The sequence below is a fragment of the Salmo salar genome, chromosome ssa25 (genome assembly GCF_905237065.1).
Source record: "Salmo salar chromosome ssa25, Ssal_v3.1, whole genome shotgun sequence".
NCBI lineage: Eukaryota > Metazoa > Chordata > Actinopteri > Salmoniformes > Salmonidae > Salmo > Salmo salar.
In genome coordinates, this window is record NC_059466.1 from 39,380,359 (window position 1) to 39,407,473 (window position 27,115).

At 46.1% G+C, this 27,115-nt stretch overlaps 2 protein-coding genes across 4 annotated transcripts in view; both read left to right on the top strand.

Annotated features, from left to right (window-relative positions):
- Positions 1-26,012, top strand: LOC123723803 (CRACD-like protein). 3 transcript variants are annotated; one of them, XM_014174404.2, is made up of 8 exons: positions 2-329; positions 7,711-7,781; positions 10,485-10,611; positions 12,611-12,743; positions 14,876-15,040; positions 15,253-15,321; positions 15,424-15,648; positions 25,766-26,012. In XM_014174404.2, the coding sequence occupies exons 2-8, from the start codon at positions 7,730-7,732 to the stop codon at positions 25,967-25,969; spliced, it is 975 nt and encodes a 324-aa protein (XP_014029879.2). In that variant the 5' UTR covers positions 2-329; positions 7,711-7,729; the 3' UTR covers positions 25,970-26,012. The 3 variants fall into 3 exon arrangements, with proteins under 3 accessions (XP_014029882.2, XP_014029879.2, XP_014029880.2); XM_014174405.2 differs by lacking the exon at positions 2-329 and adding an exon at positions 7,459-7,547; XM_014174407.2 differs by lacking the exon at positions 15,253-15,321 and having other exon boundaries at positions 1-329.
- LOC106586782 (proteoglycan 4) overlaps positions 25,981-27,115 on the top strand; it is a 3,615-nt gene continuing 2,480 nt past the window's right edge. Inside the window, exon 1 of the mRNA XM_045707284.1 lies at positions 25,981-27,076. Coding sequence (XP_045563240.1) covers positions 26,419-27,076 — 658 coding nt within the window. The 5' untranslated portion in view covers positions 25,981-26,418. The remainder of the gene's footprint in view (positions 27,077-27,115) is intronic.

The following is a 27,115-nucleotide window of genomic DNA, read 5'->3' on the forward strand; positions in this document are numbered from 1 at the left end:
CGTTACGTCGGACCCAAGTGAGACTAGCTGCTGCCATTTGGGATCCTAATAAATGAACAAAACACACTTTATTAAATGTTTTTGTCCTCGACGCTCTGATTAGACGTTATCTTTTCAGTAGAGGAAGGGTTAAAATCCTTGCGTTAGGACTGGATGATAGTAAACCTCCGACAGAGGACAGCAGTGGTAGCTCGACAGCGGTACTATATTCCATATCCTCGAAGTGTAGGTAGCCTACGTTACGAACTGACAGCTGTGAGCTCCCATCCACGCTCCGGAATAATATGACATTTGGATAATTCTCCTTCAACATTAGCTACGTTGGTACAGTAAGTATTATAACATGTTTCGTTGCCATAATATATCAATTCATTAACTCTGTAAAGAAAAACGTACTTTGTCACAAACTGTATGTATTCATCCTATTCATATAGACTACAGAATAGTCATCCCCAGAAGAATGACCTTCTCGGGTTTCATGACTTTACCACTACCATATGGGTGACTTTCAGCAAGGGGAGCTGAACAGTCTAGACATTGATCTCAATTTGCATTCATGAAAACTCGTAGAAATGTCAAAGTAAAATGAGCAATAAAGACTGTTAGACTTGTAGTACATAGCCAACATATATCATTACTTCATTTAATATGTGTATATTGGGGAGGGGGAAGGGGGGGGGGGGGGGTGTAGTTTCACGCTCGACTCTTCATTAGAAAACATTTGTTTGAATTAAATAAATATCCGCATGAGTTCCCGCAGGGATCGGATTAAAATCTATCTATAATCGGCCTTAATCTCGATATATGCGGTCCTCATCTGGGTTCTGCAATGAAGAGAATATCATCCCACTGAAAATACCGCAAATCTTTGAATGACAGATGAGAGTCATCGTTGACTTTGATCAGGGAGAGAGAGCAGGGGCAATGACGGTTTACATTAATTTTCTCTGCTCCTCGACAGGTCAATGGATAGGGGATCATGTTCTTTCTGTATATGAAGTAGCCGACAGTCTCTCTGTAGCCGACAGTCTCTCAGTAGTCTAAAGTCTCTCAGTAGTCTACAGTCTCTCAGTAGTCTACAGTCTCTCAGTAGTCTACAGTCTCTCAGTAGCCTACAGTCTCTCAGTAACCAACAGTCTCTCAGTAGTCTACAGTCTCTCAGTAACCAACAGTCTCTCAGTAGCCTACGGTCTCTCAGTAGCCTACGGTCTCTCAGTAGCCTACGGTCTCTCAGTAGCCTACGGTCTCTCAGTAGCCTACGGTCTCTCAGTAGCCGACGGTCTCTCAGTAACCGACAGTCTCTCAGTAACCGACAGTCTCTCAGTAGCCGACAGTCTCTCAGTAGCCGACAGTCTCTCAGTAGCCTACCGTCTCTCAGTAGCCTACCGTCTCTCAGTAGCCTACCGTCTCTCAGTAGCCTACAGTCTCTCAGTAGCCAACAGTCTCTCAGTAGCCTACAGTCTCTCAGTAGCCTACCGTCTCTCAGTAGCCGACAGTCTCTCAGTAGCCTACAGTCTCTCAGTAACCTACAGTCTCTCAGTAGCCTACAGTCTCTCAGTAGCCTACCGTCTCTCAGTAGCCTACCGTCTCTCAGTAGCCTACCGTCTCTCAGTAGCCTACAGTCTCTCAGTAGCCTACAGTCTCTCAGTAGCCTACCGTCTCTCAGTAGCCTACCGTCTCTCAGTAGCCTACCGTCTCTCAGTAGCCTACCGTCTCTCAGTAGCCTACAGTCTCTCAGTAGCCGACAGTCTCTCAGTAGCCGACAGTCTCTCAGTAGCCGACAGTCTCTCAGTAACCTACAGTCTCTCAGTAACCTACAGTCTCTCCGTAGCTGACAGTCTCTCAGCCTACATTCTCTCAGTAGCCTACAGTCTCTCAGTAGCCGACAGTCTCTCAGTAGCCTACAGTCTCTCAGTAGCCTACCGTCTCTCAGTAGCCTACCGTCTCTCAGTAGCCTACCGTCTCTCAGTAGCCTACCGTCTCTCAGTAGCCTACAGTCTCTCAGTAGCCGACAGTCTCTCAGTAGCCGACAGTCTCTCAGTAGCCGACAGTCTCTCAGTAACCTACAGTCTCTCAGTAACCTACAGTCTCTCCGTAGCTGACAGTCTCTCAGCCTACATTCTCTCAGTAGCCTACAGTCTCTCAGTAGCCGACAGTCTCTCAGTAGCCGACAGTCTCTCAGTAGCCGACAGTCTCTCAGTAGCCGACAGTCTCTCAGTAGCCGACAGTCTCTCAGTAGCCTACAGTCTCTCAGTAGCCTACAGTCTCTCAGTAGCCTACCGTCTCTCAGTAGCCTACCGTCTCTCAGTAGCCTACAGTCTCTCAGTAGCCTACAGTCTCTCAGTAGCCTACAGTCTCTCAGTAGCCTACAGTCTCTCAGTAACATATGCCCTAGATGAGATGCAAAATAGGTAATTCTATAGGAGGTAATTTATGATCACAATGGCAGATTTGCTTCATTCACGTGATCTACTACCAAGATGTGGCCCACTCCACCCACCATGGTGTAGTTCATTTTCTTTCTGACAGCCAATACACCTAAATGCTTAGTAAATCAAATGGAGATTAGAAAAGTATGTTGCTGGATGTCAGATCCAGTATTATCAGTTAATTGGGATGATACAGTAGACTGTGGAGTGATGGACCATGATTCAGTAGACTATGGAGTGATGGACGATGATACAGTAGACTGTGGAGTGATGGACGATGATACAGTAGACTGTGGAGTGATGGACGATGATACAGTAGACTGTGGAGTGATGGACCATGATACAGTAGACTGTGGAGTGATGGACGATGATACAGTAGACTGTGGAGTGATGGACGATGATACAGTAGACTGTGGAGTGATGGACCATGATACAGTAGACTGTGGAGTGATGGACCATGATACAGTAGACTGTGGAGTGATGGACCATGATACAGTAGACTGTGGAGTGATGGACCATGATACAGTAGACTGTGGAGTGATGGACCATGATACAGTAGACTGTGGAGTGATGGACCATGATACAGTAGACTGTGGAGTGATGGACCATGATACAGTAGACTGTGGAGTGATGGACCATGATACAGTAGACTGTGGAGTGATGGACGATGATACAGTAGACTGTGGAGTGATGGACCATGATACAGTAGACTGTGGAGTGATGGACCATGATACAGTAGACTGTGGAGTGATGGACCATGATACAGTAGACTGTGGAGTGATGGACCATGATACAGTAGACTGTGGAGTGATGGACGATGATACAGTAGACTGTGGAGTGATGGACGATGTTACAGTAGACTGTGGAGTGATGGACCATGATACAGTAGACTGTGGAGTGATGGACCAGATACAGTAGACTGTGGAGTGATGGACCATGATACAGTAGACTGTGGAGTGATGGACGATGATACAGTAGACTGTGGAGTGATGGACGATGATACAGTAGACTGTGGAGTGATGGACCATGATACAGTAGACTGTGGAGTGATGGACCAGATACAGTAGACTGTGGAGTGATGGACCATGATACAGTAGACTGTGGAGTGATGGACCATGATACTGTGGAGTGATGGACCATGATACAGTAGACTGTGGAGTGATGGACGATGATACAGTAGACTGTGGAGTGATGGACGATGTTACAGTAGACTGTGGAGTGATGGACGATGATACAGTAGACTGTGGAGTGATGGACAATGATACAGTAGACTGTGGAGTGATGGACGATGATACAGTAGACTGTGGAGTGATGGACCATGATACAGTAGACTGTGGAGTGATGGACCATGATACAGTAGACTGTGGAGTGATGGACCTTGATACAGTAGACTGTGGAGTGATGGACCATGATACAGTAGACTGTGGAGTGATGGACCATGATACAGTAGACTGTGGAGTGATGGACCTTGATACAGTAGACTGTGGAGTGATGGACCATGATACAGTAGACTGCGGAGTGATGGACGATGATAGATCTGGGTCTGGGATGTTGGAAGTGGTCCAAATATCACAGCTGAGAGTTCATCCTGGTGGGAGCAGAGTGAAACAGAGAGGGATTTACTCACCATATGACTCTGGACAACGCAGATCAGAGGAGGCTGGGGGGAGGAGCTATAGGAGGACGGGATCATTGTTATGGCTGGATTGGAATAAATGGAACGGAGTCAAACGTAGTTTCCATATGTGTAATGTGTTTGATACCGTTCCATTTATTCCATTTCACCCATTATAATTAGCCCATCCTCCAATAGGTCATCCCACCAGCCTCCTCTGACGCAGATGTAGTGTAAGCTATATTTCTGGACCAAGCTGTTCACCAAACCATCCAGAAACCATCCAGAAACAGAGAATAGCTAGGTAATAATATAGAATACCTCTCCTCTCCTTTCCTTCCCTCGCATCTCCTCTCATCGCCTCGCCTCGCCTTGCCTTGCCTCTTCTCCCAACACAGTGGCTTGGCCACTCACTAATATGGCCTGTGCTTACTGTAACAGTAACTGACACACTAGACCAAACAGTTTTATCACGTCCAAAAGATCACACATGCAGGAGTTCTGAGTGACTGAGCATGGACATGCAAATCCCCATCACATCCATTTATTGTCCCAGCTATAACACCAGTTCCAGCCGGTTAAATCTCCCACAAGCTCCATTGTTCATTTACATTTCTGCACCTGTAGAAGTTATATCAATAACCCCTAGCAAATGAGGTGGGGCATGAGGTGGGGCATGAGGTGGGACATGAGGTGGGACATGAGGTGGGGCATGAGGTGGGGCATGAGGTGTTGATGATTCTAGAGCAGTGAACTTCAAACTCAGCTGAAAGCGCCTCATTGTTAACAGTTAACAACGCCTTCAACAACTCTCCATATCCATACACACACTCACACAAACACCTCTTCGACACACCCCCCTTTGTCTGAGTGCATTGTGGTCTAGTGGTGGTAATGTGTAAATGAGTCCATCAGCAGTAGTGCCTGTCCTCTTTCCAACTATCTTACACTCCACCTGAGCTCAAAGGTTTATTGGCACTAAGACTTTTACCTTGACCTAGTCGTGAAGAACACACTCCTTCTCCATATGTACCTGGATGAATCACTGTTTACAACTTATAGCACATAGTCAAATGGAACACCAAGATATATTAAGTTAACGTACGCGTGCACACATGCACGCACAAATGAACGCACACCCACAAACGCACCTCTTCGACACACGCGCCTGTGTCTGTGCAATGTGGCCTAGTGGTGATAATGTGTAAATGATTCCATCTGCAGTAGTGCCTGTCCTCTTTCCAGCTGCAGCTGTATGTATTACTATCTGTCCTCGTTTCTGGGCCTAAAATCAGGTTAGTCTTTCATAAGGAGCTTAGCGCAGTGGGCCACAGTGTGTTACTGATGTAATAGAGTCTCTGTCTGCTCTCTCTCTCTCATTCTCTCTCTGTCTTTCCTTCTCTCCCCACTCTGCTCTATTTTCTCTCTTTTTGCATATGCTGACCCCGGCATGGATTGACCTTCTCTGTCCCTGCATTTCTCTTTGTTCTTACTGTCTCGCTCCCTCCCTCTCTCTCTTTTATTCTCCCTCTCTCCTTTCACTATGTCCTTATTGTCAGTCTCTCCCTCCCTCCCTTGGGGCGGCAGGTAGCCTAGTGGTTAGAGCGTTGGGCCAGTATCCGAAAGGTTGCTAGATCGATTCCCGAGCTGACAAGGTAAAAGTCTGTCGTTCTGCCCCTAAACAAGGCAGTTAACCCACTGTTCCCCAGTAGGCCGTCATTGTAAATAAGAATTTGTTCTTAACTGACTTGCCTAGTTAAATAAAAATAAAGCAGATGTGGAGGACAGAAGCCTGAGTTTTTTTAAGAAAGGACAAAGAATCCGCTGAGAGGGGAACACAATGCCCCAAGGGATGGTGGGAGGGAGGGATGGCTACAGTGCAGTAAGGGGACTGGTAGTACTGGGTTAGTAAACCCAGAATGTTAGTCCTTGGGCAGAATTGGTTTAGCAACACAGCATTATTTTAAGTATAAAACCTTTAGATGGAGGTGTATTATACAAAGCACTTATTTCTGAAAAGTGGCTTCAAGACTATGTTGTCGCAGCATATTGATTTTGGATTACTGTGTCTAATTGACATGCAACAATATGTACACTGTACAGAATGTACAACATCATTTGTGTAAATACTGTGTCTGCAATTAGCCTATATTCTGTGTGTGTCTGTGTGCTTATTTGATCAATATGTGAACACAGTGCTTGTTTATACACTGTGTCTCAGCTAAATTTTGTGTCGCTGGGCCTGGTACATTGGAAATGGGTGATTAATCTGTTGTTGTGGGATTATGGGGCTGTGAAATTGTACAGGGATCGCTATGCAATGTCAATAATCTTTCAGATTATTACCTGTTTCTGGTGCCGCTTTCCTCTGGCTCATTAGATGGCACTCTGAGGAGCTACATGGTGTCTTTAGACACCATTTCTCTCAGGGGCCTTGTGGTACGGATATAGGATCTTACATCATTTGATCACCCAGAAATGCAAACTTGTACTGTATTCAGGGTTTACAAAGGTTAGTAATTTCTACTTTAACATTTCATTTTGACTTCATTTGCACTAACCAAAAATGTATCAACCCCTAAAAAAATGTAAAACAATTATAATACACACAATAATTCACATTTCCTGTTGTTGCAGGATTATTTTCCTGCTTTGAGAAACTGGTCAAATTAAGATCCTACACCTGTATCGCTAGTTGTTCCACATTTGAATCTAACTCTATTTTACACAGTGTATGCAGGCAGCAGCTGTTACAGTGGAGGTGTTCACTGTTTTCCAGTCTGTCTTGAATAGCAACCTATTCCCTAAAGCAGCCCTAATCTAGTGCACCAGATTCTAATAATTAGCTGGTTGATAAACTGAATCAGGTTAGTTACAACTGGGGTTGAAAAGAAAACCTACAGAAGAATAGCTCTCCGGGAACAGGGTTGAAGACCCCTGCCCTAAAGGATATTAAGGGTGACACATTTCCTAGGACTATGCAACAGTGTTTTTAGACTTTCTTTTTTTTACCTTTATTTAACTAGGCAAGTCAGTAAAGAACAAATTCTTATTTACAATGATGGCCTACCGGGGAACAGTGGGTTAACTGCCTAGTTCAGGGGCAGAACAACAGATTTTTACCTTGTCAGCTTGGGGATTGAATCTAGCAACCATTCGGTTACTGGCTCAACGCTCTAACCACTAGGCTACCTGCCGCCCCATAGTCTTCATGAGTTGAGTTGACCTAAGTCTCAAAGGGGACTCAGGAGCAGGCTGAACTTTGCATGTTGCTCCACAGCCTCATGCTGTCTGGCTTATCAGCCTCTGGCCATCAACTAGCAGCTCACATTGTAGACTTCAATACTTCAAAGGCAGAGCCAGGTTATATGGCTGTAATGACCACAGTGGGTGTGCGTTCATACGTGCGTGCGTACGGTAACTTAATATATCTTGGTGTTCCATTTGTCTATCTGCTACTTACCTTTGTGCTCAGGTGGGGTGTGAGATCGTGTTCTGTTCAGGTAGAATGGACATTCTGTTAGATATAACAGATCTGCATCTCTCTTTCTCCTCTGACTGCTGGCTTCTCTCCCTATCTGCTTTCATTTGTTGGTCTGTCTGTATCTATGCTTTATTGTTTTATCTATTCATCCCTTTCTTTCTCTCTCTTTATTCCTCCTGCAGCTGTTGAAAGGAAGGAGTGATGGAGTCTTTCCCAGGAGATGGGGAGGGCAGCCTTGATGACCTTACAGGAGGTGAGGCACTCTGGAAAATGTGCATGATGTTTAGAGACCATGTAAAAGCTGAGTTAGTATACACTAAGTGTGTATCTATCTCTGTCAATCATCTATTCGTGGGTTAGAGAGGGTTAGAGAGGGTTAGAGAGGGTTAGAGAGGGTTAGTGTGTGTTAGTGTGGGTTAGTGTGGGTTAGTGTGGGTTAGTGTGGGTTAGAGTGGGTTAGTGTGGGTTAGTGTGGGTTAGTGTGTGTTTGTGGGTTAGTGTGGGTTAGTGTGTGTTAGAGTGGGTTAGAGTGGGTTAGTGTGGGTTAGTGTGGGTTAGTGTGGGTTAGTGTGGGTTAGTGTGGGTTAGAGTGTGTTAGAGTGGGTTAGTGTGGGTTAGAGTGAATAGCGGTAGCTATTTTGTTTCCTGCCGCTTCAATTGAAGGGTGTTGCGCTACTCTTTTGCGGTAAAACAATTTTGCGGTTATTATTAGGACGACAGCTAATGTTGGCTTCAACTTGGCATTCCATACAAATCTATCCATTAAAAAGGGGAACTGGTCACTTTCTCATGATAGAAACGGCGATAGTGAGATTCAAATGGTGAGATTAATGCTACCGCTATTCACTGCTTTATGATGTCTACCTGCGTAGGCCACATAGGCTACAGAAAAATCGCCATGCATCCAAACTATTTAGTCAGGCAATGTCCACATTATTCTCACATATTTCAGAATGTAATAATCATTTGAATATCGATGCATTGGCAAGGCCCAAAAAATGCATTATTCTTAAAGTGATAATGGCAGGTTTCCATCCAATGAATGAAAGACGTTCATGCTAATATTCGAAAATCTGCATAAACCATCCAATATTCATAAAATCGGCACATTTTAAGATTTAAATGTATCACCTTGTACTTTCCCTTCCCTGCGATGTTCATCATCAGTTCTTTCATCTGTAGCCTGATAAACTGTATGCTTCCCCGACGAGTCGTAGTGGGAGTTCATCATCAGTTCTTTCATCTGTAGCCTGATAAACTGTATGCTTCCCCGACGAGTCGTAGCGGGTGTTCATCATCAGTTCTTTCATCTGTAGCCTGATAAACTGTATGCTTCCCCGACGAGTCGTAGTGGGAGTTCATCATCAGTTCTTTCATCTGTAGCCTGATAAACTGTATGCTTCCCCGACGAGTCGTAGTGGGAGTTCATCATCAGTTCTTTCATCTGTAGCCTGATAAACTGTATGCTTCCCCGACGAGTCGTAGTGGGAGTTCATCATCAGTTCTTTCATCTGTAGCCTGATAAACTGTATGCTTCCCCGACGAGTCGTAGTGGGAGTTCATCATCAGTTCTTTCATCTGTAGCCTGACAAACTGTATGCTTCCCCGACGAGTCGTAGTGGGAGTTCATCATCAGTTCTTTCATCTGTAGCCTAACAAACTGTATGCTTCCCCGATGAGTCGTAGCGGGAGTTCATCATCAGTTCTTTCATCTGTAGCCTGATAAACTGTATGCTTCCCCGACGAGTCGTAGTGGGAGTTCATCATCAGTTCTTTCATCTGTAGCCTGATAAACTGTATGCTTCCCCGACGAGTCGTAGTGGGAGTTCATCATCAGTTCTTTCATCTGTAGCCTGATAAACTGTATGCTTCCCCGACGAGTCGTAGTGGGAGTTCATCATCAGTTCTTTCATCTGTAGCCTGATAAACTGTATGCTTCCCCGACGAGTCGTAGCGGGAGTTCATCATCAGTTCTTTCATCTGTAGCCTAATAAACTGTATGCTTCCCCGACGAGTCGTAGTGGGAGTTCATCATCAGTTCTTTCATCTGTAGCCTAACAAACTGTATGCTTCCCCGACGAGTCGTAGCGGGAGTTCATCATCAGTTCTTTCATCTGTAGCCTAATAAACTGTATGCTTCCCCGACGAGTCGTAGCGGGAGGACCACACACCATGTCATCGCGGGACTCCAAGTCTACTTTGATATGATGGTTGTGATATCAATATTTGCGCATAAAAGCATTTCCACCAACATTTCTCGCATAATTAATTTTACCGGCACAAAAAGATCCCACCTTGTATAGTGTATTTTGTTTTGTCGACATTTGGAAAGTTTAAAGAAATATGTGCTGTTTCCATTACATTTGTTTATTCAAGATTTAGGCTACTTTACTCACATAAAAAGGTTGGATGGAAACCTGGTTAGTGTCACACATTGACCCTATTATTTATAGAAAGACCCATCTGTATTGTTTTACCAGGTAAGTTGACTGAGAACACATTCTCATTTACAGCAACAACCTGGGGAATAGTTACAGGGGAGAGGAGGGGGATGAATGAGCCAATTGTAAACTGGGGATGATTAGGTGGCCATGATGGTATGAGGGCCAGATTGGGAATTTAGCCAGGACACTGGGGTTAACACCCCTACTCTTGCGATAAGTGCCATGGGATCTTTAATGACCTCAGAGAGTCAGGACACCCGTTTAACGTCCCATCCGAAAGACAGCACCCTACACAGGGCAGTGCCAATCACTGCCCTGGGGCATTGGGATATCTTTTTAGACCAGAGGAAAGAGTGCCTCCTACTGGCCCTCCAACACCACTTCCAGCAGCATCTGGTCTCCCATCCAGGGACTGACCAGGACCAACCTTGCTTAGCTTCAGAAGCAAGCCAGCAGTGGGATGCAGGGTGGTATGCTGCTGTATGCGTGCTGTCATGACCTGTGTCCCCTAGGAAAGAGGAAGTCTAAACTGAAGACCCTGAAGATGCGTCTGTTTGGGAGGACCAAGCGAGAGACCAAATTCAGCCAGTCTGCTAGTGATGTCACTGAGGCGGAGGCGCTAGGCTCAGCGGAGAATCTGTAAGTCTGTGTGTATGTGGGGGAGTTGGTGTGTGTGCAGTGGTGGAAAAAGTACTCAATTGTCATACTTAAGTAAAAGTAAAGATACCTTAATAGAAAATAAAAGCAAAAGTCACCCAGTAAAAGTTAAAAAAAAGTATCTGGTTTTAAAATGTACTTAAGTACAATGGTGGAAAAAATACTCAATTGTCATACTTAAGGAAAAGGAAATGCTACACATCAAATTCCTTAATTAGACTGTACAATTTTCTTGTCGTTTTTATTTTTTTATTTACGGACAGACAGGGACACTCAGACATAATTTACAAATGCAGTATTTGTGTTTAGTGAGTCTGCCAGTTCAGAGGCAGTAGGGCTGGCAACGTATTATATTGATAGGTGTGTGAATTGGTCGATATTGCTGTCCTGACCAAGCATTCTAAATGTAGCATGTACTTTTTGGTGTAATACATTACTTAGATAATGGTCTGAATACTTATGTATGAGACTCGAAATTGAGCTCAGGTGCATCCTGTTTCCATTGATCATCCTTGAGATGTTTCTACAACTTGATCCAACTGTGTTAAAGTCAATTTATTGGAAAGGATTTGGAAAGGCACACACCTGTCTATATAAGGTCCCACAGTTGACAGTGCATGTCAGAGCAAAAACCAAGCCATAAGGTCGAAGGAATTGTCCGTAGAGCTACGAGACAGGATTGTGTCGAGGCACAGATCTGGAGAAGGGTACCAAAACATTTCTGCAGCATTGAAGGTACCCAAGAACACAGTGGCCTTCATAATTCTTAAATGGAATAAGTTTGGAACCACCAACACTCTTCCTAGAGCTGGCCGCACGGCCAAACTGAGCAATCGGGGGAGAAGGGCCTTGGTCAGGGAGGTGACCAAGAACCCGATGGTCACTCTGACAGAGCTCTAGAGTTCCTCTGTGGAGATGGAAGAACCTTCCAGAAGGACAACCATCTCTGCAGCACTCCACCAATCACACGGTAGAGTGGCCAGACGGAAGCCACTCCTCAGTAAAAGGCACATGACAGCCCGTTTGGAGTTTGCCAAAAGGCACCTAAAGACTCTCAGACCATTAGAATCAAGATTTTCTGGTCTGATGAAACCAATATTCAACTCTTTGGCCTGAATGCAAAGTGTCATGTCTGTCGGAAACCTGGCACCATCCCTACAGTGAAGCATGGTGGTGGCAGCATCATGCTGTGGGGGTGTTAGTCAGGATCGAGGAAAAGATGAACGGCACAAAGAACAGAGAGGTCCTTGATGAAAACCTCGTCCAGAGCACTCAGGACCTCAGACTGGGGCAAAGGTTCACCTTCCAACAGGACAACGACCCTAAGCACACAGGCAAGACAATGCAGGACTGGCTTCGGGACAAATCTCTGAATGTCCTTGAGTGGCACAGGCAGAGCCCGGACTTGAACCCGATTGAACATCTCTGGAGAGACCTGAAAATAGCTGTGCAGCAACGCTCCCCATCCAAACTGACAGAGCTTGAGAGGATCTGCAGAGAAGAACGGGAAAAACTCCCCAAATACAGGTGTACCAAGCTTTCAGCGTCATACCCAAGAAGACTCAAGGTTGGAATTGCTGCCAAAGGTGCTTCAACAAAGTACAGAGTAAAGGGTCTGAATACTTATGTAAATGTGATATTTCAGTTTTTATTTTTAATAAATTAGCAACAATTTCTAAAAACCTGTTTTTGCTTTGTCTTAGAATAAGGCTGTAACTTAATAAAACGTGGAAAAGGTCAAAGGGTCTTAATACTTTTAGAAGGCACTGTATTTTCTTTAGGAATTTAGTGGTGTAAAAGTAAAAGTTGTCAAAAATCTAAATATTAAAAGTACAGATACCCCCAAAAACTACTTAAGCAGTACTTTTAAGTATTTTTACTTAACTACTTTACACCACTGTGTGTGAATGCATGTGTGTTTACAAATGTAGCATTGATTCAATGATATCCATATTCCCTCCTCTCTCCATCCCTCTACCAGGTGTTCAGTCGTTTTGGGATCACGAGCTTTGTCACATGACAGTATCTTCCTGCCCAACCAGGATCTGTCTAGTCCGGAGCAGCCCAGAGTTCTATCCCAGGAGAACGTCCAAGGCAGGATCAAAGAACTGCAGGTGAGTCTGCATTCCATGGAGAACCCTCGATCTAGAGACCTGCATATGCATCTAAAGGTCCAAACCCCATTCAAAAGGAGTCCCACACCTCAAAGTAAACCCCATTGACCAGGGTGTCAAACTCATTTTGCTCCAGGGGTCTTCAACGAGGTCTGGAGGCCGCACTGAAAATGTGTTATATTTTCTTGCTGTCAAGATGAGCAAAAGATAGTTCTCTATCCATCGTTTTTGGAATTTTCGATACTCCATGAATTTCTAGCTTTAATTTGGGTGATTATCGAGCTGGGCACATCAATAAACTGTATAAATGTATGTACATTATAATTTCTACACAGTTTTGATTTGGTTTTAGCCATATATATCTACAGTGCCAGTGAAAAGTTGAAACACCTACTCATTCCAAGGTTTTTATTTATTTTTACTATTTACTACATTGTCGTATAATAGTGAAGACATCAAAACTATGAAATAACACGTGGAATCATGTAGTAACCAAAAAAGTGTTAAACAAATCAAAATATATTTGAGATTCTTCAAAGTAGACAAACTTTGCCTTGAAGACAGCTTTACACACTCTTGGCATTCTCTGAACCAGCTTCATGAGATAGTCACCTGGAATGCATTTTAATTAACAGGTGTGCCTTGTTGAAAGTTAATTTGTGGAATTTCTTTCCTTAATGTGTTTGAGCCAATCAGTTGTGTTGTGACAAGGTAGGGGTAGTATACAGAAGAGCCCTATTTGGTAAAAGACCAAGTACATATTATGTCAAGAACAGCTCAAATAAGCAAAGCGAAACGACAGTCCATCATTACTTTAAGACATGAAGGTCAGTCAATCCAGAAAATTTCATGAACTTTGAAAGTTTTTTCAAGTGCAGTCGCAAAAACCATCAAGCGCTATGATGAAACTGGCTCTCATAAGGACCGCCACAGGAAAGGAACACCCAGAGTTACCTCTGCTGCAGAGGATAAGTTCATTTAAATTAACTGCACCTCAAATTGCAGCCCAAATAAATGCTTCACAGAGTTCAAGTAACAGATACATCTCAACATCAACTGTTCAGAGGAGACTGCGTGAATCAGGCCTTCATGGTTTAATTGCTGCAAAGAAACCACTACTAAAGAACACCAATAAAAATAAGATAATTACTTGGGCCAAGAAGCACGAGCAATGGACATTAGACCAGTGGAAATCTGTCCTTTGGTCTGATGAATTCAAATGTTCAATTTTTGTTCCCACCTTCGTGTCTTTGTGAGACGCAGAGTAGGTGAACGGATGATCCCACTGTGAAGCATGGAAGAGGTGTGATGGTATGGGTGTGCTTTGCTGGTGACACTGTCAGTGATTTATTTAGAATTCAAGGCACACTTAACCAGCATGGCTCCCTCAGGATTCTGCAGCGATACACCATCCCATCTGGTTTGAGCTTAGTGGGACTATCATTTGTTTTTCAACAGGACAATGACCCAACAAACCTCCAGGGTGTGTAAGGGCTATTTGACCAAGAAGGCGAGTGATGGAGTGCTGCATGAAATGACCTGACTTCTACAATCACTGACCTCAACCCAATTGAGATGGTTTGGGATGAGTTGGACCCCAGAGTGAAGGAAAAGCAGCCAACAAGTGCTCAGCATATGTGGGAACTCCTTCAAGACTGTTGGAAAAGCATTCTAGGTGAAGCTGATTGAGAGAATGCCAAGAGTGTGCAAAGCTGTCATCAAGGCAAAGTGTGGCTACTTTGAAGAATCTCAAATATAAAATATATTTTGATTTGTTTAACACTTTTTTGGTTACTACATGATTCCATATGTGTTATTTCATCGTGTTGATGTCTTCACTATTATTCTACAATGTAGAAAATAGTAAAAATAAAGGAAAACCCTTGAATGAGTTGGTGTTCTAAAACTTTTGACCAGTAGTGTGTGTGTGTATATATATATATATATATATATATATATATATATATATATATATATATATATATATATATATATATATATTTTATTTTTTTTTGAATGGATTGGACCCCCATGGCATAGACCCTCATTCTTCTGTGTAAATCAGGAATTGATGTCAATGGGTTACCAAGTGGATCTCAAGCGAGGTGTCTGTATTTTTTCTGATTGGCCAGATGAAGCTGCTGCAGCAGAACATGCATCTAGGCCCACCCCCACTGGTTCTGCCAATTAAACATCCCGAGGACCTGGGGGGCAGCTCAGAGGACGATGGTCTGCCCCACAGCCCCCCCGAAATCTCCATAGGCAACAACAGAGCCCCCAGGGGGTTATCTTACAAGGTCAGCCCATCACCCACCTGTATCAGGCACTCTCTCCATCCGATCTCCAACCTCCACAAATTCCATACCCTTAACAAACCCTCCATACCTCACATTTCTCTAATTGAATAAGTAATTATGTTTATATTCCAGCAGTGCAGAAACAGTAGTTAAACATTTCATTCCTCATCAGCCATTGTGCATCACCCAAACCCTTCCCTTTTCCTCCACAGTTCCCTGCCCCTCCCAGGCACCATAGCTCTCTGAGTTTAGCAGGAACAGGAAGTGAGAAGGAAGTGCAGGTTATACCTTTTCCTGTTTGCGTGTCACTCACTATATCACTTGATATCAACTATGAGTTGTCATAGATCCAGATGTTTATCCTGTGTTTTATTTGTTCATAGGCCTCCTCCCAACCCTTGTCCCGTCCCCTCTCCCCCGTGCCCAAACCTCTTACCAACTCCGTGCCCCCCACCCCATCTGCCCCCCACTCTGTCTTCTCCCCTGCCTTGGACTTCAGCACCCCAGCCCAGTTCACCCCCTGCCTGGATAACTCTGCCGCCCGCCACCGCATGTCCATCAAACCCAGGAACCAGAGAGCCAGCGCCAAGAACAAAAGGCTGAACATGGTGAGTCCTGCCTGAGCATACCAACACCACATGGGGCTCTGCCTCTGGATCTCACACATACAGAGGAAGGCTCAGGAAATATCACAATGCTAACTGGATACACTTGCTCTATGATCAGTTTCTCGCTCCCTTGCTCTCTCTCTCGCTCTCTCAATTTCAATTTAAGGGCTTTATTGGCATGGGAAACATATGTTTACATTGCCAAAGCAAGTGAAATAGATAAACAAACAATTTTAAAAATTAACAGTAAACATTACACACAAAAGTTCCAAAATAATAAAGACATTTCAAATGTCATATTATGTGAAAATAGTTAAAGTACAAAAGGGAAAATGAATAAACATAAATACGGGTTGTATTTACAATGGTGTTTGTTCTTCACTGGTTGCCCTTTTCTTGTGGTAACAGGTCACAAATCTTGCTGCTGTGATGGCACACTGTGGTATTTCACCCAATAGATACAGTTGAAGTCGGAAGTTTACATACACCTCAGCCAAATACATTTAAACTCAGTTTTTCACAATTCCTGACATTTAATCCTAGTAAAAATTCTCTATCTTAGGTCAATTAGGATCACCACTTTATTATAAGAATGTGAAATGTCAGAATAATAGTAGAGAGAAGGATTTATTTCAGCTTTTATTTCTTTCATCACATTCCCAGTGGGTCAGAAGTTTACATACACTCAATTAGTATTTGGTAGCATTGCCTTTAAATTGTTTAACTTGGGTCAAACGTTTTGGGTAGCCTCCCACAATAAATTGGGTGAATTTTGGCCCATTCCTCCTGACAGAGCTGGTGTAACTGAGTCAGGTTTGTAGGCCTCCTTGCTCGCACACACTTTTTCAGTTCTGCCCACAACTTTTCTATATGATTGAGGTCAGGGCTTTGTGATGACCACTCCAATACCATGACTTTGTTGTCCTTAAACCATTTTGTCACAACTTTGGAAATATGCTTGGGGTCATTGTCCATTTGGAAGACCCATTTGCGACCAAGCTTTAACTTCCTGACTGATGTCTTGAGATGTTGCTTTGCGAGGCTTAACACACTTAAATGTTTTACTCACGTTGGCTGCAGTGAAGGAGAGCCCGCAGGTTTTGTTAGCGGGCCGTGTCGGTGGCACTGTATTGTCCTCAAAGTGAGCAAAGAAGTTGTTTAGTTTGTCTGGGAGCAAGACATCGTGGTCCGCGACGGGGCTGATTTTCTTTTTGTAGTCCGTGATTGACTGTAGACCCTGCCACATACCTCTCGTGTCTGAGCCGTTGAATTGCGACTCTACTTTGTCTCTATACTGACGCTTAGCTTGTTTGATTGCCTTGCAGAGGGAATAGCTACACTGTTTGTATTCGGTCATGTTTCCGGTCACCTTGCCCTGATTAAAAGCAGTGGTTCGCACTTTCAGTTTTGCGCGAATGCTACCATCAATCCACGGTTTCTGGTTGGGCAAGGTTTTAATAGTCACTGTGGGTACAACATCACCGATGCACTTGCTAATAAACTCGCTCACTGAATCAGCGTATTCATCAATGTTATTGTCCGACGCTATCCGGAACATATCCCAGTCCATGTGATCGAAGCAATCTTGAAGCGTGTATTCCGATTGGTCGGACCAGCATTGAACAGACCTGAGCACGGGCGTTTCCTCTTTTAGTTTCTGTCTATAGGCTGGGAGCAACAAAATGGAGTTGTGGTCAGATTTTCCGAAAGGAGGGCGGTGGAGGGCTTTGTATGCATCGCAGAAGTTAGAGTAACAATGATCCAGGGTTTTACCAGCCCAGGTCACGCATTCGATATGCTGATAAAATTTAGGAAGCCTTGTTTTCAGATTAGCCTTTTTAAAATCCCCAGCTACAATAAATGCAGCCTCAGGATATGGTTTCCAGTTTACATAGAGTCCAATGAAGTTCTTTCAGGGCCGTCGATGTGTCTGCTTGGGGGGGATATACATGACTGTGATTATAATCGAAGAGAATTCTCTTGGTAGATAATGCGGTCGGCATTTGATTGTGAGGAATTCTAGGTCAGGTGAACAAAAGGACTTGAGTTTCTCCCCCGCCCTTCTCCTTACCAGAGAGATGTTTGTTTCTGTCGGCGTGATGCGTGAAGAAACCAGGTGGCTGTACTGCCTCTGGTAACGTATCCCGAGTGAGCCATGTTTCTGTGAAACAAAGAACGTTACAATCTCTGATGTCTCTCTGGAAGGCAACCCTTGCTTGGATTTCGTCTACCTTGTTGTCAAGAGACTGGACATTGGCGAGTAGTATGCTCGGGAGCGGTGTGCGATGTGCCCGTCTATGGAGCGTGACCAGAAGACCGCTCCATCTGCCCCTTCTGCGGCGCCGTTGTTTTGGGTCGCCGGCTGGCATCCGATCCATTGTCCTGGGTGGTGGACCAAACAGAGGATCCACCTCGGGAAAGTCATATTCCTGGTCGTAATGTTGGTAAGTTGACGTTGCTCTTATATCCAATAGTTCCTCCCGGATGTATGGAATAAAACTTAAGATTTCCTGGGGTAACAATGTAAGAAATAATACATAAAAAAAACTAAATACTGCATAGTTTCCTAGGAACGCGAAGCGAGGCTGCCATCTCTGTCGGCGCCGGAAGTTGAGATACCAGACTTGTGGAGGTCTACAATTTTTTTTCTGATGTCTTGGCTAATTTCTTTTGATTTTCCCATGATGTCAAGCAAAGAGGCACTGAGTTTGAAGGTAGGCCTTGAAAAACATCCACAGGCACACCTCCAATTGAGTCAAATGATGTCAATTAGCCTATCAGAAGCTTCTAAAGCCATGACATAATTTTCTGGAATTTTCCAAGCTGTTTAAAGGCACAGTCAACTTAGTGTACGTAATCTTCTGACCCACTGGAATTGTGATACAGTGAATTATAAGTGAAATAATCTGTCTGTAAACAATTGTTGGAAAAATTACTTGTCATGCACAAAGTAGATGTCCTAACCGACTTGCCAAAACTATAGTTTGTTAACAAGGAATTTGTGGAGTGGTTGAAAAACAAGTTTTAATGACTCCAACCTAAGTGTATGTAAACTTCCGACTTCAACTGTATGGGAGTTTATCAAAATTGGGTTTGTTTTCTAATTCTTTGTGGGTCTGTGTAATCTGAGGGAAATATGTCTCTAATATGGTCATACGTTTGGCAGGAGGTTAGGAAGTGCAGCTCAGTTTCCACCTTGAAGAGGGTGGGTGGGGCTTAAGCTGCATTCCTGTCTCACCCCACGGCCCTGTGGGAAGAAATGTGTGTGTTTTTGCTCATTTTAACCACATACTTGTTGTTTGTGTACATAGATTCTATAATGTCGTATGTTATTCCCCCAACACCACTTTCCATCAATTTGTATAGCAGACCCTCATGCCAAATTGAGTCAAAAGCTTTTTTAAATCAACAAAGCATTAAATCAAAACAAATTGCATTTCTCACATGCTCCGAATACAATAGGTGTAAACCTTACAGTGAAATGCTTACTTACAAGGCCTTAACCAGCAATGCAGTTTTAAGAAAAAACATGTTAAAGTATTTTCTAAAATAAACTGATGTAAATATTAAATAAAAAATATGATTTGTTATTTTATTAAGGAGCAACAATAAAATAACAGTAGCGAGGCTATATACAGGGGTTACCGGTACAGAGTCAATGTGCAGGGGCACCGGTTAGTCGAGGTATTTGAGGTAATATGTACATGTAGGTTGAGGTAAAGTGACTATGCATGGAAAATAAACAGAGTAGCAGCAGCGTAGAAATGGGGGGTGGGGATAATGCAAATAGTCTGGGTAACCATTTGATTATCTGTTCAGGAGTCTTATGGGTTGGGGGTAGAAGCTGTTAAAAGGCCTTTTGAACTTTGACTTGGTGCTCCGGTACCGCTTGCCGTGCGGTAGCAGAGAAAACAGTCTATGACTAGGGTGGCTGGAGTCTTTGGCAATTTTTTTGGCCTTCCTCTGACACCACCTTGTAAATAGACCCTGGATGGCAGGAAGCTTGGCCCCAGTGATGTACTGGGCTGTACACACTACCCTCTGTAGTGCCTTGCTGTTGGAGGCCGAGCAGTTGCCATACCAGGAAGAAGACTGTGTTTTGGTTTGTTTCTTTGTCAAATAGGGTGTGCAGGGTGAATACGTGGTCTGTCGTACGGTAATTTGGTAAAAATCCAATTTGACATTTGCTCAGTACATTGTTTTCACTGAGGAAATGTACAAGTCTGCTGTTAATGATAATGCGGAGGATTTTCCCCAGGTTGCTGTTGACGCATATCCCACGGAAGTTATTGGGGTCAAATATGTCTCCACTTTTGTGGATTGGGGTTATGTTTCACTATATTGGATCACTCCAATATATTGGTATCACTTCGCGACAGAGGGATACATCCGAGGTGAGGATTTACAGATTTACTCCCGTGTACACCTGTGTCACGGCTGGGGTCTGCCCCCATATATACACACCCCATGGCCGCGACACACGTTCTCATTCATTTTCTCGGCGGACGTCCATATGGTTTGAGGTACAAACTTTCTGAAGATCGCTTGGTAAGTCACTGGTAAGTGTAATATCTTGCATGGAAGTATACTCACTGGCTGTTTGCAGCCTGGTGCAGCTGGCCACATGGCCAGCCCCTCCTCTTGAGTGCTCCACTCGCTGCGCACGGTTGATATGTATCTTCCACCCATGGTTTGTTGTACTTGTGTTTTGTTAGCGTTACACTACGACTCTGTGTGCATCCATTAGTATGGTGGTTCTTGCTGCCACAAACTGTAATTTACCGAACACAACTTGCCGACTGGCTTGTTCTATGTGTGTGTTGTGAATTGCGTTAACATGCTGCTCCCCACGCCATAGGCGCGGGTTCTCTGCTAATTACCCTGCAGGGTTTTTTTCTTGTTCTTTCCCCTGCAGAGTGTAAGAGTATCGTGGTGGGCTTCCACTACGTTGAGACATTAACTTTGGAGTTCCTTAATGGAGTTACTCCATTATACAGTGCTTTTTTTACTGCTTGGATATTAAAGGTAATATTGCAGTAACAAAAAAAAATATTAAAAAAATACATATAAATCAAATCCATTACCTGGTTGCTGTGTTTTTGGCTGCCTGTTTTTCCCACAGGGGTCTTCCCCTGTGTTTGCAGAGGTACTGGGTAATTTATCCCTCACCGGCTTCCTATTCCTCCAAGCAGGTTACGACATAAGCTCTCCCAGGGCATCGGACTCCTGCTCCGTGGCCTTGCTGGCTTGGATGTATACCCTGTATACCTCGGAGAGGGCGATGGAGCGCCCTACTGGATGCCTGTTTTGTGTGGTGTTCTCAGAACGCCTGCGCCTGGCGCGATTGGAGGCCATGCGCAAGTGGGTCGGCCAGGCTTGGGCTCAGACTGGGGACGAGTTCCCTCCCTCAGGAGTGGTGCACAGCGAGCTGTTAGTCCCTCTACTGGGCCCAGTACCCCTCCCAGGAAGCGTGGCCAGAGCCACTGCAGGCCTCTCTACTGGGCCCTTCTGATGCCAGTCCTGGACGGGAGCATGAGTCAGATCGCTGGGACCACCTTGAACAGAGGGCGCATGCCCTGCATCAGGAGGTTGATAGCTTCGATGGTGGCAATAGCTGTTCCCCGTTGGCCAGGCTGTTCCTGGGGGACGATACTGGCACTGTTCACTGTGAGTGGGGCTACCAGGCTGACAGGCCATCAGAAGCCGGCAGCGGGGCTTCATTGCCCCCAGCGGCTCGAGAGGATATGAGGAGCCTACTCACTCGGGTAGCCACTGCACTGGACAACAAACTGGTGGACAGTGATGACTCTCCATCTGTCCCCATCTCTGCTGAGTTCCGCGAGGCCTTGCAGGAGAGCTGGGCCTCTGCCAGGGGGAGCTTCCGACTCACAGCAGAGACTAGACCATGGAGTTATGTTGCGTGCGTGGAGTCACTCGGGCCTCTGGGAGTACCCGACTATGGACACCATGACACCTTGGCTGAGCTTATGCCTTCCCATTGTGAAAGGTGTGATGGTGTCAACCGTCACTGCCATAGGGACGTGCCTGGGGGTGCCAGATGCTCGGCGCGCCAGAGGCGAGGCGGGCCCCAGCAGGACCCATAACACACCCTTCCCCGGCCTCGGCCGCTTCTCCCGGTCTCAAAGGGCAAAGTGGGAGGAGGGTGTGGAGACCCCCTGGGTGTTTGCCAAAGTGCTCTAGGGTTACCAACTCCAATTACAGTTCTGGCCACCGTCCTTCAGGGGCCTTCATGTCACCACAGTGGCCCCTGAAGAAAACCCTGCGGCTGGAGATCTCCTCACTCCTGGATAAGGGTGCCATGTGCAGGATCGAGACATCAGAACGGCTAGGTGGGTTCTACTCCACTTATTGTAGTCCCAAAAAGAAACAGAGGGTTTCGACCGATTCTGGACCTCCGCAACCGTAATGGGTACTTAGGTTCCACATGCTGTCCACAGCCCGCGTGGTTTGTGACACTGGACCTGAGGGATGCGTACTTCCATGTTCCTGTTCACCCAGCTCATTGGCAGTACCTCCGATTTGCTTTCGAAGGGACGGCTTACGAATTCATGGTTCTTCCCTCCAGCCTCTCCTTGGCACCCTGCACTTTCACAAAGTGCATGGACGCTGTCCTGGCACCTAAAACATCACGAGGATTGTTGATCCTCAATTACCTGGACGATTGGCTGATTTGTACCCCAACCAGGACCCAGGTCCTGTCAGACAGAGACATGCTCCTGACCCAAATCGGCGGGATGGGCATTACTGTAAACGACAAGAAGAGTCATCTGATGCCCACCCAGAGGGTGAGAGAACTGGATTCAGTCCTCATGAAAGCACGCCTGCCCACCAGAAGGGTTCAGGCGATCTTATCTTTCCTCGACCACTTTCGGCAGGGGCAGGTGGTATCCGCCCTGACCTGCCAATGCCTGTTGGGCTTGCTGACGGCAGCCTCTTTGCTGATTCCCCTGGGCCTGCTCCATCTCCGGCCTCTTCAGCAGTGGTTCAACTCCCACCGGCTGCACCCGAAGCGCCACCGTCACCGCCAGCTGTGGGTGACCACACAGTGCCTCATTGTTGAGGTGGCGGTGTCGCTCCTTTTTCTTAGATGGGGTGGAGATGCTGAGGATGTGCCGTCAGGAGCTGGTCAGCACAGACGCTTCCCAGATCGGCTGGGGGGTGTGACCAAGGGCAGGTCAGCCAGCGACTGTTGGATACCCCCTCGGAGCAGCAGGTACATCAATACACTAGAGTTCTGAGCTGTACTGCTGGCTCTGCGGTCTTTCCTTCCACATCTGAAGGGAAGACATGTCCTGGTGAGAACGGACAACACCACAGTGGTGGCTTACATCAACCATCAGGGTGGCCTGAGGTCCCACCGCCTCCATCTGATGACACGGGAGCTCCTTCGCTGGGCTCAGGGACATCTAGCGTCTCTACGCGCAGCACATGTACCTGGCATCCTGAATGTGGCAGCGGATATGCTCTCGAGGGAGGGCCTGCCATCTTGGGACTGAAGCCTACAGCCCCAGGTCGTGCAGCACCTGTGGGACAAGTTTGGGACCTGTTTGCCTCCCTAGGCAATACACACTGCCCCCTGTGGTACTCCATGTACAACAGGGCCTCTGGGCTTGGTAGCTCGGGCTCACGATTGGCCAGGGCTGGAGCTTTACGCATTCCCCCATCTTTTTCCTCTGATCCAGGATGTGCTGGACAGGACCAGGATGGCGGAGCATCGTCTGCTCCTGGGTGCCCCATACTGGCCCATACGACCCTGGTTCAGCCTTCTCCTGTCCCTGTTGTCTGGGACACCTTGGCAACTGCCCCTGAGACCCAACCTGCCGGGGGAACTCTGTGGCGTCCGAGACTGCACTGCCTCAGTCTGTGGGCTTGGCTGCTGAACGGCACCAATGGTCCATGTTTGGACTACAGGAGGGCGTAATAAACACCATGCAGAGCACAAGGGCACCGGCTACAACCGCAGCATACCAGTTGCACTGGCGGTTGTTCTGCTCTTGGTGCACTGGTATTGAGGTTGTGCACGAGTCATGCAGGGTGCAGTATGTCCTCCACCTGCAGTCTGGCTTGGATGAGGGCTTGGCAGCCTCTACACTGAGAGGGTATTTGCCGCAATATCTGCCTTCCATGTGGGGTGGATGGACAGGCCGGTGGGGCGCTATCCCTTGTTCTCCAGGTTTATGAACTGCATCCAGCTAGGACCCGCTCAATGGCGAGCTGGGATCTGGATGTGGTCTTGGCAGCTTTGGCAAAGCCGCCTTTCAAACAGTTGGAGTCTGCCTCCCTGAAACACCTCTCTATGAAGGTGGTTTTCTTGGTAGCGATTACTTCCATGAAGAGGTTGGGTGAGCTCCATGCTTTTTCGGTAAATTCTGAGTGCTACCGGATGGACCCGGTGGGAGGAGTATATCTCTCCGCCCCAACCATTCATTCCTCCCGAAGGTTCTGCTTACAACCCCCCGGCAGTGGTAGGGGAGTCTGGGCCTCCCTCCGGTATCACCTCCCCTTCCGGGGACTGTGCCGGGGCCCTCCTTCCACATTGACGGCCCCTGCGTCTCGGTCCCGCGCTGGGACTTTGCCGTTGGCTGGCCAGGTCCCTGTAGCACCGACTAATCTGGTACGGGTATACCAATATATTGAAGTGATCCAATATAGTGAAACATAACGAAGGTTACGTATGTAACCACGGTTATGTGAGCTATATGGATCACTCCAATCATCTACGGCGCTAGAGGCGCCTCAAAAATGATGTAGAGAACGTGTGTCGCGGCCATGCGGTCTATATATAGGCGCGGACCCAAGCCGTGACACAGGTGTACACGGGAGTAAATCTGTAAATCCTCACCTCGGATGTATCCCTCTGCCGAGGACTGATACAAATATATTGGAGTGATCCATATAGCTCACACAACCGTAGTTACATACGTAACCTTCGTTATCAGTCCTTGGTTCCAAATATTGGGGAAGATGCTATAGCTAAGGATGATGTTAAAGTGTTTAAGTCTAGCCAATTGGAATTTGTGCTCTGTATATTATAATAGGTGATCCTAAGATTTGTATTTGATCATGTGTATGTTTGTGCTGTTTGTTCTTTGCTATAGGGCCAAAAAGATTGGAGAAGTTGTTTATCCATACATCTCTATTTTCGATAGATAACTCTTCCTGTTGTTGTTTGTTTAGTGTTGTCCAATTTTCCCAGAAGTGGTTAGTCTATTGATTCTTTAATTACATTGAGCTGATTTCTGACGTGCTGTTCCTTCTTTTTCCATAGTGTATTTCTGTGTAGTTTTAGTGATACTCTCTCTCTCAATTTAAGGGGCTTAGTTGGCATGGGAGACATATGTTTACATTGCCAAAGCAAGTGAAATAGATAATAAACTAAAGTGAAATAAACAGTAAACATTACACTCACAAAAGAATAAAGACATTTCAAATGTCATTTTATGTCTATATACGGTGTACGGTGTTGTAATGATGTGCCAATAGTTAAAGTACAAAAGGGAAAATAAATACACATACATATGGGTTGTATTTACAATGGTGTTTGTTCTTCACTGGTTGCCCTTTTCTTGTGGCAACAGGTCACAAATCTTACTGCTGTGATGGCACACTGTGGTATTTCACCCAATAGACATGGGAGTTTATCAAAATTGGATTTGTTTTCGAATTCTTTGTGGGTTTGTGTAATCTGAGGGAAATATGTGTCTCTAATATACATTTGGCAGGAGGTTAGGAAGTGCAGCTCAGTTTCCACCTCATTTTGTGGGCAGTGTGCACCAGGTCTGCCTTCAGCGGCCTTTCTCAATAGCAAGGCTATGCTCACTGAGTCTGCACAGTCAAATATTTCCTTAATTTTGGGTCAGTCACAGTGGTCTCTCAGATCGTTCACAGCTTTGTGGAAGTTACCTGTCACGCTGATGTTTAGGCTGAGGTATTTATAGTTTTTTCTGTGCATTAGGGCAACGGTGTCTAGATGGAATTTGTATTCATGGTCTTGGTTACTGGACCTTTTTTGGAACACCATTATTCTTGTCTTACTGAGATTTACTGTCAGGGCCCAGGTCTGACAGAATCTCTCTCGTTCTCGCTCTCTCTCCAGACTGAGTCGAGACCACGCTCAGAGAGTCTCAACAACTTTAACCAACCCTTGATAGAAGAAGAGGAAGGGCCTGCCATTACCGGGGGGGAGAACACGTTTACGCTGTCACTCTACCCTGATCCTAAAGGTGCAACAAGGGGGGTCGACCACCCCCACTGCACCCCCAGAGTTGACACCCCTAAAGTCGAGTTCCACAGAGGTTGAGGGGTCCCCCAAAAAAACCCACCCTCCCCTGCAAGCCCTCCCCACAAGAGCAGCCCCATCCTGGGGTTCCAGTTGTCTCCCCTGCCCCTGTGACCCGCCAGCTACCTGGAGCTAAACAGCCACAGCCCTCATCTGTGACCACAGTGCAGGACCTGAGATACACTCCACAACAACAGACCCTGAACCAGTCCCTGAGAGACCCCAAGCCCCTAGACCCATCTCAAACCAAGAGGGATGTCCTGAGCAAGAGTGGGGTAACGGATTCTACCTCCAGCACCGAGGGAAGCCCCAAAGACGAACCACTCCTTGCTGCCAGGCCCACAGCTAGCCTGACCTCAGTGGTGACTCTCAGAACGTCCTCTCTGAGGAGCAAGTCAGAGGCTAGGGCTGGTGGTCAGAGTACCACACAGCCACCTGCAGGCCAGGAGGACACAGGTCAGGCAGAGCCAATGTCTACTGGAGGAGCTCCGAAGCCAGGCTCCGGGCCCTTCCTGTTCTCCATCAACTCAGCCAAGGGGCGAGAAACACCCAGGATGGGAAGTGGTGGTTTCTTGGTAGTAGTGGAGCAGGCTGGGGATGGGGCGAAGAGGAAGGGGAGGGAGGAGGGGACAGAGGTAAAGTTGACCCCCTCAAACGCCAGCCAGAGGGGGCAGGAGCAGCAGAGGGGCAGGCAGGAGAGGGACAAGCCCAAAGAAGAGGAGTTGACTGCCATCGATATGGGGGGGAAAGTCTCGGAAGGGGAGGAGGAGGAGGAGGAGGAGAGCGGTGAGGGAGTGGAGGATGCAGTGGAAGCAAAGGAGGAGACAGAGGTAGATGGAAAAATTGCATTTGGCGTGAACCTTCGCTCCATCTCTCTCTCTCCGAGGGTACAGGCAGAGGCAACCACCAACCAATCAGATCTCAAGATAAATCGTCACAGTGCAGAGGTGGGCGCTCTCCTTCTTGCCCCTTATACTCCCTCCTCAAAACCCACCGGGTTTGAGGGGCTTCGGGACACCCCTCCAACCAGGGCTAACTCCATGCCCAAAAAGCTCTATACAAACAACTGGGATGCCCCCACAACACTGTCGTCACCCAGGGGAATGGCTGGCTCCCTCAGAGAAGCAGGTGAGACCCGCTCTGTGAAATGGATGAATATTCAGCCAT